Source organism: Kogia breviceps, chromosome 17 (assembly GCF_026419965.1).
Source record: "Kogia breviceps isolate mKogBre1 chromosome 17, mKogBre1 haplotype 1, whole genome shotgun sequence".
Classification (NCBI taxonomy): domain Eukaryota; kingdom Metazoa; phylum Chordata; class Mammalia; order Artiodactyla; family Physeteridae; genus Kogia; species Kogia breviceps.
In genome coordinates this window covers 1,710,441-1,727,622 of record NC_081326.1, presented here as the reverse complement: position 1 = coordinate 1,727,622, position 17,182 = coordinate 1,710,441, and the positions used below count along the sequence as shown (strand labels likewise).

The following is a 17,182-nucleotide window of genomic DNA, read 5'->3' as shown; positions in this document are numbered from 1 at the left end:
CCTTGAGTTCATTGTATACATTTACAACTAATCCAAGTTTTCTTCCAAACAGCACAAATCACTTGTTCATGGGTCGTGAAGATATTTTATTACAGAGTGTTCATAATTCCTCCTTCCCTTTCCTATAACATTTCTGTTGTTCATTTCATATACTCGTAAGCTATAACCATCAAATGTTTTGTTATATTTTAAACAAACTGTTATCTATTAGGTCAGTTAAGAATAAGAAAAGTAGAATATTTTATTTTACCATTTATTCATTTTCTTTATGTAGAGCTTAGTCTCTGAACACTCTCATTTTCCTTCTTTCTGAAGAATTTCTTTTAACATTTCTTGCAAAGCAGGCAGATCTACTGGCAGCAAAATCTCTCAGTTTTTGTTTGTCTGAGAAAGTCTCTATTTCTTCTTCACTTTTGGAAGATAATTTCACAGGGTACAGACATCTGGGTGCTTGTTTTTTTCTTGCAGTATGTTAAGTATTTTGTCCCATTCTTTTCTTGCTTTCATGGTTTCTGAAGAGACGCCAGATGTAATTCTTACACCTGCTCCTCTGTAAGTAAAGTTTTTTTCCTCCTCTGGCTTCTTTCAAGATCATCTCTTGGTCTTTCACGTCTGCAGTTTGACTATGGTAAGCCTAGGTGTAGATTTCAACTTGTCTACACGGAGCTTCTAGCTGTTTGTCAATGTTAAGCTAGGTTTTCCTGTCCTCGTACCGGTTCCAGCAGTGCGCCTGCCCCCGAGCTTCTGCCGGTGAGTTGTCATTCTCCGTACCTGCCTGTTCTCTCTAAATTTGGGGGCAGTCATGTGCCGTTTGACCTCACCGGTCTGATGGGTCTAATAAGAGTTTTGATTTTCAGTTGGTTTAGTTTTTTGTTGTGGGTGCCATGACTTTCCAACTCCTTAAATGCCCGACTGGAAATTGGAAGTTACCTAAACCACTTTGAATATCTTATTCTCTTGTTATTCCATCCTTTAAATCACGAATAGCTGTTGTAAGTTTCTGTTTTAGGGAATTTATTTAAATGAACTCCTCTAAGTTCATTTTGATGATAAATTCTCCCCCCAAAGGGGGGAAATACGTATGTCTTTGAAAGACATACATGTGTGTAAAGTTGATAATAAGTATGTTGATACTGGGTATGTCTGTACGCTGTGTCTTTGGAAGGACAATCAACTGTGAATAACTCAGTCCTATTTACTTGCTACAATTTCAAATATTTGTAACGTCACGTATTCATATGTATAAAACCCGATTTTGCATATTCCCTCCGCCATTTCCATGTCACACCTCTCACGCCATCGCCACCAGTGAAGCCACTGCCTCTTTTTCTCACTATTTGGTTGTCAAATCCTCCCTCCTCAGCTTGGATGTCACGGTAGGTTGCTGTAATGTCTCTTTTGCAGGCATTCCTACCCCCTCGAATGAAAGCTAACGTTGGCAGAACGCCTCAAGCCCTCCTGTGCCTGGGAACACGGCAATATGGTACCCGAGTCTCGCTCGGGTTCATGACCTCAGATGGCAAACGGATACCATCACATCAGGCACGCTGTCCATACTTTTCGTACCGTGTCTTGCGCTTTTCCCACGTGTCTGTCTGACAACGTCCGTTGAATCTAGCCGCCTTCCACGCGCTGCCGACCCTTTACGTGCCATCGAGAAATCTGGAAGGTCCTCTTCGTCTCTTCTGTTTCCTCGCCAGCGCATCAGCCAGGGGCGTGCCCTCCGCCTCTTCCCCGCCCCCTTCCCCGCGACGGCCAATCGCTGTCTCCGCTCCCGGCAGAGACCTGCCCTCGCCCGAGAGCTGGCCTCGCTTCTCCAAGCCTGGCTCCTGCGGGGACCTCTCCTCTCCCCGGCGCCGTCAGTACAGCTATCTTGATCATTTAAGTTCTTTCATCATAAAGCCATGTTTTCTCCTGATGAAGACATCTGCGCTTGCCTCCTTGCCCACATGGTTCCCAGCCGCCCCCTCATCTCTCCGCCCCACTCAGTGGAGGCACGAGGTCGCCTGTGTGTACCCCGGGGACCTGCCGCCCCGCCGTCGTCTTTTCCTCCGCACGCGCTCCCCGCCGCGACCCTCCCTGGTCAGCCTCTGGCCTCACGTCCAGCACCTGCTTCTCTGTTTATTCCTCACCCAGATGCTTTTCAGTATCTGACACCGTTCACCGTGTTTTCCATCTTGAGCGCTTTTTCTCTCCCCTGAGCTTCTATCCAAACAAAAATTCAGTTTTTCCTTCTATGCCGTATTCCCCGTGAACTGCCTTTCTTTTCTTTTCCCTCGTTTGTCTTATTACTTTTCTTCTTGTCCTTAAAATGTTGCAGCCCTGGCTCCCAGGCACTTTAACCTTGGCCGTCTACCTGCTCTGTCTGTGATCTCAACTCTTTCACGGCTTAAGTACACCTATAGGTCAGGACTCAAATATATTCCTAAGTCCTGACTCGTCTCCGTTTAACTCAGGCCTGTATGTCAGGCTGTGCCCGTGACTTTTCCAGTTGGGTGTTAAATGAGCATTTCGAACGCAACGTGCCCCCAGTAGAGCTCCCACAACCACGGTTCTCAAAGCCCCAGGTTTGACGTTACTCCATCAGCAGTGATTGTCTCCACACACGGTGCCCAGAGCCGCTCCCTCAGCACGTCTTACTTATTCTGTGCCTGGAAAACATGCTGGGCCCGACCTCTTCTCACCACCTCCACCTTTATTTCACCCCCCCCGTCACCTGATCAACTTCATCCTTGTCCCGCTACTTTCATTCTAAATCCTTAATACCAGTTTTTCACACAGTAATCAACAGAAAGATTTTCTAAAATGTGACCGTGCAGCACCCTTGCTTACAACTCTGATGGCCTTTTACCCCAGATTTATCTTTGCCTAAAAGTGTCCGCAAGGTCTGGCTGTGGTTTTGGCTCTAGCCTTTCTCTCCCTAACTTACTGTTTTCCGGCCTCACTGGCTGACGTTCAGACGCTGAAGTACTTTGTGTTCAACACCAACTCACTAGCTCTTCCTTCTCTCCTCTTCTTCTCGGATTTTTACGCATCTTGTTTATTTTCTTTTGAAAAGGGCTTACCTGGCCAACTAAGGAAGGAGGCATTCAGTTACTCTTCCACGATCTCACTTAATGCTCTCACGGCTAGTGGGGCACTAGTCCATTAGCACGGAAGCCCCGTGAAAGACTGAGTCTCCCGTGGTTTGGTTGTACGTCAGTGCTGACTACACATCAGTGACGTGCGGGAGGTGACGGAGCCTCTGGGGGTGAAGGGGGCCCCGTGGGGCATCAGGGACATATCTAAAGAAACCGGGGTCCTACCAGGTGCGCAGAAGAGGAATATGACTTCAGAACAGAACTGAGCGGTAAGCAGATGTGTTTAATTCCCTCAGTGGATGGAGAGCTGGGGTTGCGAGGCTTCGGATTTAACCCAGATGAGTCTGTAGACGCTGTAGCCTCAGGAGTTGTGCAGTTCTGTTCTTGTGACTCTGGGGCTTCCTGCTCTCAAACAGTGTCTGGGGTACAAATCAAGCCATCATCCTGGCCAAGTATCTCTGTGGGTGATATAAAAATACTGAAAAGGGAAGCTCGATTTGTTTGGAATGATAATAATTGTCAGTGGGTAAGCATGTTGAATACGTTTCCAGAAAAAGTGGAACTAAATGTGAAACATTATGAAGAAAATCAAACCCATTTTCTGAATGTTCTTGTGTTCCATTGAGAACAACTGCAAACATTTGGTACTGTTTTATCTATTATGCTTAAAAGAACTTGGCAGGTTAGAGCCTTAACAGATAAAACTTATTTTTCTTTTTGAAATGTGTAAAGAGACTCATTACCTTAACATTTATGATTAAAAGGTATAAAGGAATTTTCACTAAGATTTTAAGCAGTATGGTAATATTTAGAATTTATAATAATCAACTTTGTGAGTATAACTCATTAGATTTATAAGACTTATTTAATAACTAGAAATATTTTGCTTGTTAGATAGACAATTCGGTACTTAGGAAACTGGATATATTAAATTTATAATGTTTACAAGGTGTAAAAGATTTTAATCATCTACAATATAAAAACCTTGTAAATGGTAAGTTGTACTATATTTATAGAGTAATATGTATAAACTAGATTTAATAACAAATTACTTTTACTTGTACTTCAATAAATTAAGTAAATTGAATAGTAATTTAAAAAGAAGTCTTTGCCGTAAATGTAAGCCACCCTAGTGAAGTTAGAAAGGCCCATATTCTCGTGCACATTCACACTTTCATCTCATTTGAGCTTTACAAATAAACCCTTGTGAGGTGGATGTACGTGTCTTACCTCTGCTGCTTTAAGATGGGACACATACATTCCCACGAGCTTAATCAATAAACGGTAGCCCGTGTCATCGGTGGACCTTCCCAGTTTATTCCACCTGAAACACTTTGCTTATCCTTTACCTTCCTCCTGTTGGCTAATTTCTCCCTAACTTTTTCCAAAGAATCCTGCAAAATAGAATAGATGTGCTGCCCATGTACTGCCTTTGCTTTCTGTACAAACCTCAAGACAGTCCTTAATGGTTGTTGTAATGGTTTATTTAGCTGTTGCTAGACCCTAAGTGCATTGACCAGGATCCCGTATTTTTCACAATGAAAAAAACTTCAATGTCTTGTATATTTTTTTTCAATTTTGATGAAGAATTTCTTTCTTTACTTTCCCCAGCTTTATCAGAGGATGACTGATGTGTTAAACGTGCACTTGTTTAAGGTGTCCAGCAAGAAGAGAACATAGGGACACAGCTCACTGACACTGATCTTGGCGATGATTTTTTGGATGTGACACCAAAGCACAGGCAAAGAAAGCAAAAATAAACGAGTGAGACTACATCAGGCTAAAACGCGTCCCCATAGCGATGGGAACAATCAGCACCTATAGAAAGTGAGAGGATATTTACAAGCCCTATATCCAATAAGGGGTTAATATCCAAAATATATAAGGGACTCCTACAACTTAATAGCAAAGGAACCAAATAACCCAACTGAAAAAGTGGGCAAAAAACCTGAATAGACATTTTTCCAAAAAAGACATATAAAGGATCAACAAGGACATAAAAATGCTCAACAGCACTAATTTTCAGAGAAATGCCAATCAAAACCACAATGAGGTACCACCTTGCACATCTTTTTAGCACATCGTAGGTACTAAGTGAGCACTGTTGTTAATGGAAGCTATTTTGTGGATAAAGCCATGTAGCTAGAGCTGGAATGCAATAGAGATTCTACTCCGAAATTCATCTTTCCTCCCCCAAATCAATATCTTAAAAGTCTCTGAAGTAAATATATTATGAAAATTGTCCCTCAAGATTGCAATTGGAGAACCGGATTTTGAAATATTGCCCTATTTTTTTTTTTTTTTTAGTCTATTTTTCTTTAGTCTGTCGGGATATTCTGAAATCAGTTCAAATTGTCAGTAGGTAATAAGCCAGTCAGCCCAAACAGGGCACTAGGAAATACAGCCTGTGAGTTGGAAGCCGAAGAATATACTTGAATACAACACATTTTTAACTTCCAGGCTACCAGCATGTCCAGCACGATTACGATGAGACGCCGATCAGTGCTGTGTACGGAATGGGACCACCACCCTCCAAGAGCTGACGGTCCAGGTAGAGGAAGAAGTAGTCACAAGGAATATGGGTCAGTGCAGGCTAAGTGACCGTACGTCGTGGGACTACGGGAGAACTAAGGGTGCCCCGTGGGGTGGGGCAAAGGAGGGTGCAGTCCTGCAGAATGTGCCTCAACAGTTACTGTACCAAGGGCAGTGCCTGGTCCCTGGCAGGAAATAAGCATTGATGGAGTGAAGGAATAAGCGAACGTGGAATTAAGTGGGGTCTTAAACAAATGATTAGTCAAACACACTTGGCCAAACTTTATGAATAAAAATTATCCATAAACCTTATGATCCTTTAAAAATATCTTGCGACTGTTGAATGAATCTAGTCTTCCCTGTGTTTCCGTCTCCAACATCTGCGTTTTTTTTTTTTTTTTTTTTTTTTTTTTTTCGGTACGCGGGCCTCTCACTGCCGCGGCCTCTCCCGTTGCGGAGCACAGGCTCCGGACGCGCAGGCTCAGCGGCCACGGCTCACGGGCCCAGCCGCTCCGCAGCACGTGGGATCTTCCCGGACCGGGGCACGAACCCGCATCCCCTGCATCGGCAGGAGGACTCTCGAGCCCTGCGCCACCAGGGAAGCCCAGCTCTTGAACTCTTAAAGTAATTAAAATGGAATGCAAAGTCAAGATGAACTTTATCGTGTAAAATAATGAATTAATTAGAGTCCTCAAATATACAATGGTTTGAAGGAGAATTAGAATTTTGATGCCGTGTTTTCAGGGCTTATTTCATTTGTAGAGGTCAAAAGATTTAAGGATTTTGAATTCACAAATGCTTTTAATAACATTTTGCCGCGATAATGGAAAACAAGATTCAACAGCAATACTCGCATTGCACTTGACACAATGTCATGAAGCAATTCATCTATATTTAATCTACAGATACTCTGGTTTTCATTAACTTTACAAGTGTTGTTTGATTGAGTCAAATCAATGTATTCCCACAAGTAGCATTAATTTATATGAGAAGGAAAAAAATTTAAAAGATAATTTACTTTTCAGATTAATTCAGGTTAATACCTTATTCACAAAAATTCCAGCTAGTCTTTGAAAATAATTATAAGAATTTTGTAATGAACAACACTCTATCAACCCCTTTCCATGTCTTAAGCCATGATACTTTCAAAACAGTGCCATTTAAATGTGTGGAGAATGTATATTCCAAAGCAGTTCGAAAATATGGTGCAAATTTAAAAATAATTGAAATTCAACTCTGCTCAAGAATATCAGGTTAAGTATTAACTATCTTAGCTATGAAGAGTAATAATAAAAGACAAAATAAAACTTCAAACCTATAATTCTTTGGTGCCCAAGACTAGTATTTTAGATTTCCCATTTTCTCCTGTATCACATATATTCTTAGTTCTATTTTGGAATTTGAATTTTCAATTTTCCTTCATCACGTTCGGTCTAGTCCCTCGTTTTAGTGTGAGATACCTGCTTACCCCAGGGCACTTCCCTGCTTTCCGTGTTCTCGTAATATCAGGCTTGACGGAACCACCAGATCGGCTACCCGTGCCCTTCATCGTGTCACTGATTGCAGGCGGTGGTGGTGTCATTATCTTAGCAATTATTTGGATAATCCTATGTAATTATACAAGACGTGGATTTTATTCAGTTATTACCACACCTTCCAGTGTTACATAAAATGTTAACATAATAAAAAAGTAACTGTGTCCGACTAATTCTGCTTTTTAATTATTCATGTTAGCATTGCAAATTTATAGTGTAGATTTGGGGGCGTGGTTCATGTTCTTACTGAGCTTGCTATCTCCCTGTCTGGATATACGTGCGAATGCCAGCCTCATCTATAGCTGGAAATCATAGTTTTGCCCAGGGGCATTGAAGATAAACAAAAACAAAAACGACAAAAAGACAATAACATATTTCCAGTGGACCTTAGCTGAATTTCTGTTTGCTCAGCTGAGTCATTTGTCTCTATTTATCTTCTTTCTCCTGTTGCTTTTAATTTCGATAGATTGTACACGTGGATAGGCTGTATTCACACGTTGGTGTTTCTTTCTATCTGCAGAGTCTCTGCTGAACGTGCTGACCAGCTAGGACAAGTGGGGAGTCATATAACTATTGTTTGAAATTACATGGCCCAAAAGTAGTTGATATCAATATTTATTTGTTTTTATATTTAGATCGCCATGATTAAATAATGGGGCGATCATGAAATCTACAAATAGACAGGTTAGAAATCAGAACACCTGGATTTATCCTTTTATTCGTGTCATTATTTGCTCAGGAGCAGTGCGATAGCCGTGTTTCTGTGTGGCGGGCAGAGCTACTTGCTATGGAGATTCAGGAGCCAGACACCTTTCTCGGGTTCTGCCGTTTCCGGGGGCTGCAGGTGTACATGTTACGAGAGGGTGTGGATGATAGCTTACCGTCTGTGGCAGTGGACAGGTAATGTAGAGCCTGGATTTCTACTTCTTCATGTGTAAAACAGAGAAAAATAGATGGGCCGATCTTCTAACACTAGTCATTTATGATGATGAGTCATAGAAAGTGGACCACTGCAGGGAATGACATAAGAAAAAAATTAGGGAACATATTTTATATGCAGTTTTTATATTCTAGAAACATGTGCAAAGCTTTCTAAGTTTTAAATCTTTCACAACTCTTATATGGAAACAACACAGGAAAAATCAACTATAGATCTACCAACTTAGAATATAAATTGAAATATTCTACAGTATTTAATGTCAGCGTAAATGAATATAATTCATTACAATGATAAAAAAGATGAAGTTTAAGATATCTAACAAGATAATAAAATATTTCATATGAGAACAACTGCAAATTAAGACATTCATTTGCATTGAAAATGCCTTTTATAACATTCAAAACTATTTTTCCATCTAATCCTTGGAAAATTAGAAACAGAAATATCTTCTTTAATATTTAAAAAAATATTTATACCCTACTATTAGTTAACATTATAAACTAGTAAAACAATGCCTTTAACTTGGGAAAAGACAGGTCTAGATTGCCTATTGTCATGACCAAAGTTGTGTATAGGACAAATAAATGAGAGATATAATTGTTAGAATGGGGAAAGCATGATTGCTATTTGCAATGGATGTGATTACATACTTGGAAAACCAAGAGAAGCAATATAAACATTCAGAGAACCTCAACCCTGACACAGACCCCAGTGCTTTGTGTCAGTTTGCAGTGAGAATGCCCAAGAGGAGTTTTCAGTGAAATGTCCAGATATAGGTTAAATTGGAAGAAAAGTTTCCAACATATTAACCATGAACAGTTGAGATATATAGTGGGGAAAAGGGTTACATTCACATAGCATCAATTTATTCAGTCAGTGCACTTTTATTGCACAGAATGTGAAGGTTCTTGGAGATCATGAGAGTGAATTTGGATTTGTTCTAAGGCAACGGGAATTCGTTTTTAACAAAAGAAAATACATCCCAATACACTTAGGGAATAGTCAATCTCAGTAATAATAAAGAAGTTTTTTAAAAGTACCAAACCCAGCAATCAAAAGAATATCACATGGGCAAATATTATTTATAAAAGTAATTATTCTTAACACATTATAGGCACAGTGACATAGAAACTTCCATGAAAACATCATGAAAGGCTGTTCCTTCCTATCGTTTTAGACATGCTCATACCCTGTGAATTTTTGACTTCCTTGAGGATTATATTCTAAGGAAATTATCAGAGATGATGGCAAAATAAAGATATTCATCAAGATTTCATATAGAAAAAAAAATTTTTTTTAGTAGTATTGCATTGACTGATAAACTAGGGGCTGAGTACTACTGCTTCAGAGTAAACAGACCTTAGATGAGAGTCCCACTTCTGCCACCTACTATCTGTGTGATCCTGGACAACTTTCTTAACCTCTTTGAGCCTCAGTTTTCCCAACTGTGAAAGAGAACTGTAATAACATGTGAGTTTAAAAGACCTAATGCTTATGATGAAACTTATGGTATAATGTTGAGTGAAAAAGTAACCTACAGAATGTTAACTAATATATAATCCAATTTTTAATTACACAATCATGTTCTGTGTGTATAAACTGTATTTGGATATACATACACTATAAGCAAGGCTTGATTTTAGGTATTAACCACCTATTGTATATACACATATTACACGGAAAGCAGTGTTAATTTTAACAGTTAGAAGAAAACCAGGTACAGTCTTGGCTGTCATAGTGTTTACCATCAAGGAGAGAAAAGAGACACACAATTAATTAGATAAAAATAATGAAATAATCACAAAGGAGCACAAGCATGGGGTTATGGGTTAAGGCAACTATTTCTTATTTTCTTCATTTTCCAAATTTCATAAATTATATATTACATATTGGCTTAATTTTCAGAAAAAATGAAATTTGATTTTAATGCATTCATTTATGTATCCACTTTTAGCAAATTAATAAGGGGTCTTCAATACAACACACACGTACAGAGTCGGGAGAGAGAGACAATGAGAGAGAGAGAACGAGGGAACAAACAAGACTTTAAATACTTACATTGTTAAAAGTCTCGTTCTTTTTATGTCAGTCTCTGGGCTTGGAGCAAAGTAGATGCCAGACTTCATCCACTCCCTGAGAACTTTAGAGCATCTGCCTTACAAGTTGGAAGTCAGTCTTTGAAAAGTCAGGGCAAAGGTGGGAACTGGCAACCTTGATTCAGACAGACAGTGTTCCCTGGGTGCTGGGCATCCTTTCTCTCCCTGTCAATCCTGAGGCTGTGTGCTGGGCCTCCTGTTCCAGAAAACCCACGGCTGTTCCCCTACCTCCAGTCAGAGTCTCTATGTAAGGCTCCAGGGTCGGCCTGGCAGCTTTTCCTGCCCTTGGGCTAGTGCATTAAAACAATTGATTTGCTTTGTGATGAAGAGAAAAATACTCAGAAGGGAAAGAAAGTAAAATTGCCCGAATGCCTTAAAAAATGGGGAAGTCGAGGTAGAAAGAAACTTGGAAAAGTTATAAATCAGGTGAATGCTTCTCGAACTAGGGAGAGAAGAAAAGCTCAGAGCAAAATGCATGTCCTGTGATTCTGTGCAGATGCAGCACACACCACATGCAAGCTACGGTCTGAAGAAAACTTACAGAGGAGGTCAGACAGTGCAAAGGAAAGAGATGAGCATGAATGATATCTTCCTACAAAGACAGTCATGAAGAAAAGATAAAAATTAGTTCTCTGACAGAGAGAGAAATGTATTCAAAAGACTTCAGAAAGAATGTCAGTGAACTCATCCATTTTTATAATAATGGAAATAAAGAAATTCTTTTCAGAAACCTATAATTTGGCAGCATCTTTGGGAATAATGGTTAAAAGGAAAATAACTACATAATCCACTTATTTGATTATTTCAAGCACACCTTTTTTACAGAATTATTTGTGAACAAGATTTCACTTTTATATCATCTATCTATCTATCTATCTATCCAATTTGTGCATAGTCAAATTACAGAAATCATTGAAATAGTGTAAAGTTAGTACAGTGGAAAAGTTGTGAGACAAAAATCCAAGTCTGTAGGAAGCAACTCAACTGACTGTTTACTGTGATTCACTCATTTCTTCTACAAACATTCATTAAGTGGCTAATCCATGAGCTTGGCAAGGCAGTGAGAACTGAACGGTAAAAAGACAGAGTTTTGTGGCTGTAGGTCATAGTCTAGATAGGAACACAGACAAAAACCTAGTAAACACCCATGAACAAATTCACAATGTGGTTAAGTTATAAGTGAAACAAACGTGGGACTGAGACAGAACATATTTGGGGTGTCAGGACACGGGATTATTGGTTAAGGTAAATATTTCTTATTTTTACCTTACTCAGCATCCGATCAGGGAACCAGAAACCATACCGAGGACATTTATGTCTTGTATTGATAAGGAAGTTTATTAAAAATAGTTCAACCATCACTGGATTCAAGCTAACAGGTAGGTGAATAATGCTAGTAAAAATGAGTGCTATCAAAGCAGAACATTCTTCATGTTAATTAAGGTTATTGAAATCAAATGCCTCACCTCTTGCACACTGACATGGTGAAAAGAAAGAAGCAGCTTCATTCGAGAAACGTGTTTCCTCATTGGCATTTACATTTTGGCCAAGATGGAAACTATGCTATTATTAAAAGTACTGGATGACTGGGAAGTCTAATTATAGCACAAGAAAAAGAGTGTTTGGATTAACAGCTTCCGTTCACATACACTACATTTTAAAAATTTCAAAATCGTACAAAGAGGTCACCGCTGGCAAAGCCCAAGATTTCAAGAAAGCCAACCACATTAGCAAAGGTGAAGCTTGGAGTAAACCGAGAATATTGGCCTGAGACTTTTAGATTTGCTAGTTCTTTCTTTAAGCAACCTATTGCTTATTTATGTAGATGTACCAGTTCATTTTAAATGGATAATACTAATAATTTTGTGGTGATTTTACTCCAGGCTCAGGAGCTTATATAAACCTTTTATTTCAGGGGTTTCTCTCTAATACTGCTCCAGCAGGAGAATGTGCGTCCCCCCTTATAACGCAGGGGCAGGCAGAGGTCCAGGGTGCCCACTGGGCCTCCGTCGACACATACTGGGACGCACCCTTGCTGTTGCTGGGCGTGGGTGGAGGTTCCCATGGCCACGGGTACTTCCCTTCCAGTGCCCACTGACTGGTCTCCACTGACACCGGCCCAGTACTGGAGGGGAGGGGGACCTCATTACTACCAGGTGGAGGTGGAAGGTGTCTCCCCGTCTGGCCTCCAGGACGTCACTGGTGGTGGGGGGAGCCTTAGTCCTTTCTGATGGAGATCTGTGTGTGTGTGTGTGTGTGTGTGTGTGTGTGTGTGTGTGTGCTAGGTGGGCCTCTCACTGCTGTGGCCTCTCCCGTCGCGGGGGCACAGGCTCCGGACGCGCAGGCTCAGCGGCCACGGCTCACGGGCCCAGCCGCTCCGCGGCACGTGGGATCCTCCCGGACCGGGGCACGAACCTGCGTCCCCTGCATCGGCAGGCGGACTCCCAACCACTGCGCCACCAGGGAAGCCCTGATGGAGATCTCTTTGATCGTTTAGCTCATTTTTTTCTATATTGGTTTGCTATTGTTGCTGCAACACATTACCACAAAACTTAGTGGCTTAAAACAACGCACATTTATTCTCTTTCAGTTCTGGAGGTTTGAGATCTAAAATCAACATGTGGCAGGGCCGTGCGTCTTCTTGAGGCTTCCGGAGAGAATCGTTTCCATGCTTTTCCAGCTTCTAGAGGCTGCCTGCGTTCCTGGCTCGTGGCTCTCCCTCCTCGTATCACTTTAACCCCGTTTCCATGGTCACGTTTCCTACTGCTGACTCTGGTCCTCCGGCTTCCGGTTCATCAGGACCCATATGTCCACCCTGAGCCCACGGGGGTGACCCCGGCTACTCTCCCCATCGCAAAGTCCTCCACTCTATCCTACCTGCAGTCTCTGAACACGCCAGGGAACAGGCCCCGACTGCGGGGACTCACACGTGGCCCCCCATCTTTGGGGGGGGTCATTATTCAGCCTACCTCACACCCATCTAAACCACTGTTAATTCTAATGGTTTCCGTCACCAAAACGGCAGCAACTTTACTCTCGGTCTCCCTCTTTATCAGCCTGATGCAGGCCTCCATCTCTTACCTTGATGTTAGCCATCCAGAGGCTTCACACAGCAGCAAGAATTAGGAATGAGAAGCCCGGAAGGCTTTTTGAAAGAGACGGAAGTAGGGCTAGACTTTAAAGGATGCTGTAACGCTCTGATTACAAAGTATGAATGTGTAAAAAGCATTTTAGTCATGGGTACTTTGATATAAACGGGCTCACGTTAATTGAATTTCTTCACGTGCAAGACCTTGGCAATAACCTTCGCTTGGATGAGTATACCAACAGGCAAAAGATTAGGAGAGGCCGAACGTGTTGTATTATCTGAGAGGAAACTTGCGTGTCTGTTACACCGTGCTGTTGAAACTAGGTGAGTGTTGCAGAAATGGACAGACATTGAAGAACAACTATTGAATAGAGTTAAGAATGTAGTTCCATGGAAAAGGAACTTAAATAAATTCGACTAACCTGGATCGAGCATGTTCTGTGCTAGACTTGACTAGGAAAAGTCTAACTATACGAAGAATAAGACATAGCACTTGCCTAAATCAGCTTAAACGGAATAAGTGTTATAAAGCACTCAAATCGACATTATACATAAGCTTGAAAAATTGTGTAGAGGTTCCTAGAGGATTTGCACACAAATTATTGTATCTGGTGGTTTGGGAAGATTTTATTTTTTTCTGTCAGCAGAGATGAATAAAGTAGAGAATGTATTAGAAGCAGTCAAGTAGAGCAACTGATTACCGCAAACTCATCAGGCAGTCACAGTATATACAAGTGGACAGAATGGGCACAATGCAGAACTGTCACTAAGACGATGTTGATGGTAAAGGGGCAGAGAATAAGTTAGAGAAGGTGAAGGGAATCGCGCAGGCATTTTATACCACCCAGTTTTCCATAGTATCCTTCCTTCGTTTCAGAAAGGTATTTTTTAGTTCATGGGAAAGGTTGGTACATGGAAACACCTTTGTAGGAATCACGAGTCAGTCTGATTTCCATCAATAGTATACTGATATCAGTTGTCACCTTTCCTGAACTTTTCCAGCAAGATATAAGTGTCACGCAGAGTGAAGTCGGAAAGAGAAAAGCAAATATCGTATAATAACGCATATATGTGGAATCTAGAAAAATGGTATAGATGATCTTATCTGCGAAGCAGAAATAGAGACACAGATGTAGAGAACAAATGTTTGGATACCAAGGGGGAAAGGGGTGGGGTGGAGGAGCAGGGAGACCGCGGTGGACACGTATACACTGTTGATGCTGTGTGTAAAATGGGCGGCTGGTGGGAACATTCTGTGTAGCACAGGGAACTCACTCACCTAGTGCTCTGCGCTGCCTGAACGGGAGGGAAGTCCCAAAGGGAGGGCTTATCTGTATGCGTATGGCTGAGTCATTTTGCTGTGCAGTGGAGGCTAACATGACATTGTAAAGCAGCCATACTGCAATAAAAATTAATTTAAAAAAAAAAGAGCTTCCAGCACTATGCTGAATAAAAATGGTAAGAGTGGGGGAAAAAAAGATATAGCTTATAATGTTTCAGTGTCAAAATATCAACTCCAATATCACAGAAAATTTAAAAGATCAAAGTTTAAACCAATGTCCAGCTACCCTAACACAAATTGTACGCCTACATTCAGCTAATGTTGTTCTAGAAACGTGAGATAAAATTGTGTGTTTTCCAAAAGAAGGGAAATGTGCTTTCATGTGTGAATTTTATTAAATTGCCATAACCTTCTAAGCCCTTGACAAGTGGCATTAATCAATAACTTCTTATAATCTGGAGATTTAAGTGGTCCTTCTTGATACACTAATCGATGAAGAAAATTTTATCAAATATCTTAGATATTAAACATCTTCTTGTAAAATACACTTGGAAGTTTTCCATGTGTCTGGCTATTCGCTGGATTTAGCAGTGAGTCATTTTCACCTGCTGGGGTTTAGGGCAGAGTGGATTGTTACTGGAACGAAACACTCTCAGGAAACTGCAGCCACTTATATGTTCCCTCAGCAGGGCATGTACCCTCCCGCCACAATACAATGGTTTGACCTTAGCAGGAGAAATATATTAACATGGTTTTACTCTGGAGAACAATCTTGTAATTTCAGTGTTTTAGGAGAGAAAAGGACTTTTAAAAACCCAATTATTTCATCTCAGAAGAGCATACAGGCTCATTATAGAGTGTAGCCTGCATCGCAAACTTCACACACAGTGCGGAGCTGATTGATCATTAGAATTGATTAGTATTGCTTATCTTTTTTTTTTTTTTTTTTTTTTGCGGTACGCGGGCCTCTCACTGTTGTGGCCTCTCCCGTTGCGGAGCACAGGCTCCGGACGCGCAGGCCTGGCGGCCACGGCTCACAGACTTAGTTGCTCCGCGGCATGTGGGATCTTCCCGGACCAGGGCACGAACCCGTGTCCCCTGCATCGGCAGGCGGATTCTCAACCACTGCGCCACCAGGGAAGCCCTGCTTATCTTTTTAAAAGCAATACTTTAATAAATCAATTAGAGTTGTCTATTTAAATATGATATTGTTCCTGTCACACCATCCAGAAAATACATGGCTTAACTCTCAACAAAGATATATATTGAAAACTCTTAATGAAGGTGCATATTTAAAACCGTAGAACCTTGGGCTGAGAAAAGAACTGAATATTAAAATTGGAGGAATAAAGTTGCCAAAGGGTGTGTTAACAAAAAAGTGTATGATTCAGTGGATTGTGTATGAAACCGTTTAGCTGGCATTAAATAGACCTACCTAAAAAGTGTCGATTCAGTGTCTGGAATAGGAGCTATGGTCAAGGGGTAGTGAAGATACAAAACCCTAAATATTAATCCTTACTAAATTGCTGTGCGTGTAGGAGCCCCCTGGTCTAGAAACTGCAACCCTCCCTGAAAATAATCCGAGTAGTGACTCCAGAACGTAGCTTCTGGTGCCCCCCAACAGGGCCTGCCCAGTCCCAAGGACCCTCACTCTAAAAGCACAAAGATAGAGGACTCCCGTCGTGCATGTACAGTTATCCTTAAACAGAAGCGATTCATCTCCCGGGGTTACTGTTATCAAATACACCACGGCCTACTCATGTATCATCAGCTTCCAGGGAAAGAAAGGCAGGAGATTAACCAACGGTCTGATGCTCATGAAGAAGGGGAAAGTTTTTGCTGAGCCGTTACCCATAGTCTTTCATTCTATCTACAAATAATGTACCGAATTACATTACCTGATTTCTTAATGTTACACCAAACTTGGACTTCTAATATACATCCACTTGTAATAATGTGTTATTCTTACTTAATGATGGTTTTGATGTATGTATTTTCTATCATTCTCCTATGAAGGATAATCGGTCTACATTTTTTCTTTTTAAAATTATTTTAATTAAATGAAAAAAAATTTGTTTTTAATTGTGGTAAGCACACTACAACAAATTTTTTAAATTAATCTTTATTGGACTATAGTTGATTTACAATGTTGTGCTTCTGCTGTACAGCAAAGTGAATCAGGTAAATATATATACATATACACACTCTTTTTAAAATTATTTTCCCATATAGGTCTTTACAGAGCATTGAGTAGAGTTCCCTGTGCTATACAGCAGGTCTCAGCAAATTTTGAGGTGCACCACAGTGTATTGTTAGCTCATGGCACCATGTTGTACAGCAAAGCTCTAGAATTTATTCATCTTGCATGACTGAAACTTTATATCTGTTGAATAACTACCCATTTTTTCTGCCCCTGGTCTCTGGCAACCACCATTCTACCTCTGTGTCTATGAGTTTGACCATTTTCGGTATTTCATATAAGTGAAATCACATGTAAGTATGTCCTCCTGTGACTGGTACATTTCACTTAGCAAAATGTCACCCCGGTTCATCTATGTTATTGGAATCGTCAAATAGAGTTGAGGTGGCTTTCCAAAATAGAGAAAAACACCAAGATTGAAAATATAAA

At 40.8% G+C, this 17,182-nt stretch overlaps 1 protein-coding gene across 1 annotated transcript in view; it reads left to right on the top strand.

The window, feature by feature from the left end:
* The window catches only part of PXDNL (peroxidasin like), a 103,575-nt gene extending 88,723 nt beyond the window's left edge, over nt 1-14,852 (top strand). The window contains exons 6-8 of the mRNA XM_067018055.1: nt 7,887-8,047; nt 11,459-11,562; nt 12,774-14,852. Of these exons, the coding sequence (XP_066874156.1) occupies nt 7,887-8,047; nt 11,459-11,562; nt 12,774-12,787 (279 nt within the window). The 3' untranslated portion in view covers nt 12,788-14,852. The remainder of the gene's footprint in view (nt 1-7,886; nt 8,048-11,458; nt 11,563-12,773) is intronic.
* Nucleotides 14,853-17,182: the final 2,330 nt, after the last annotated feature.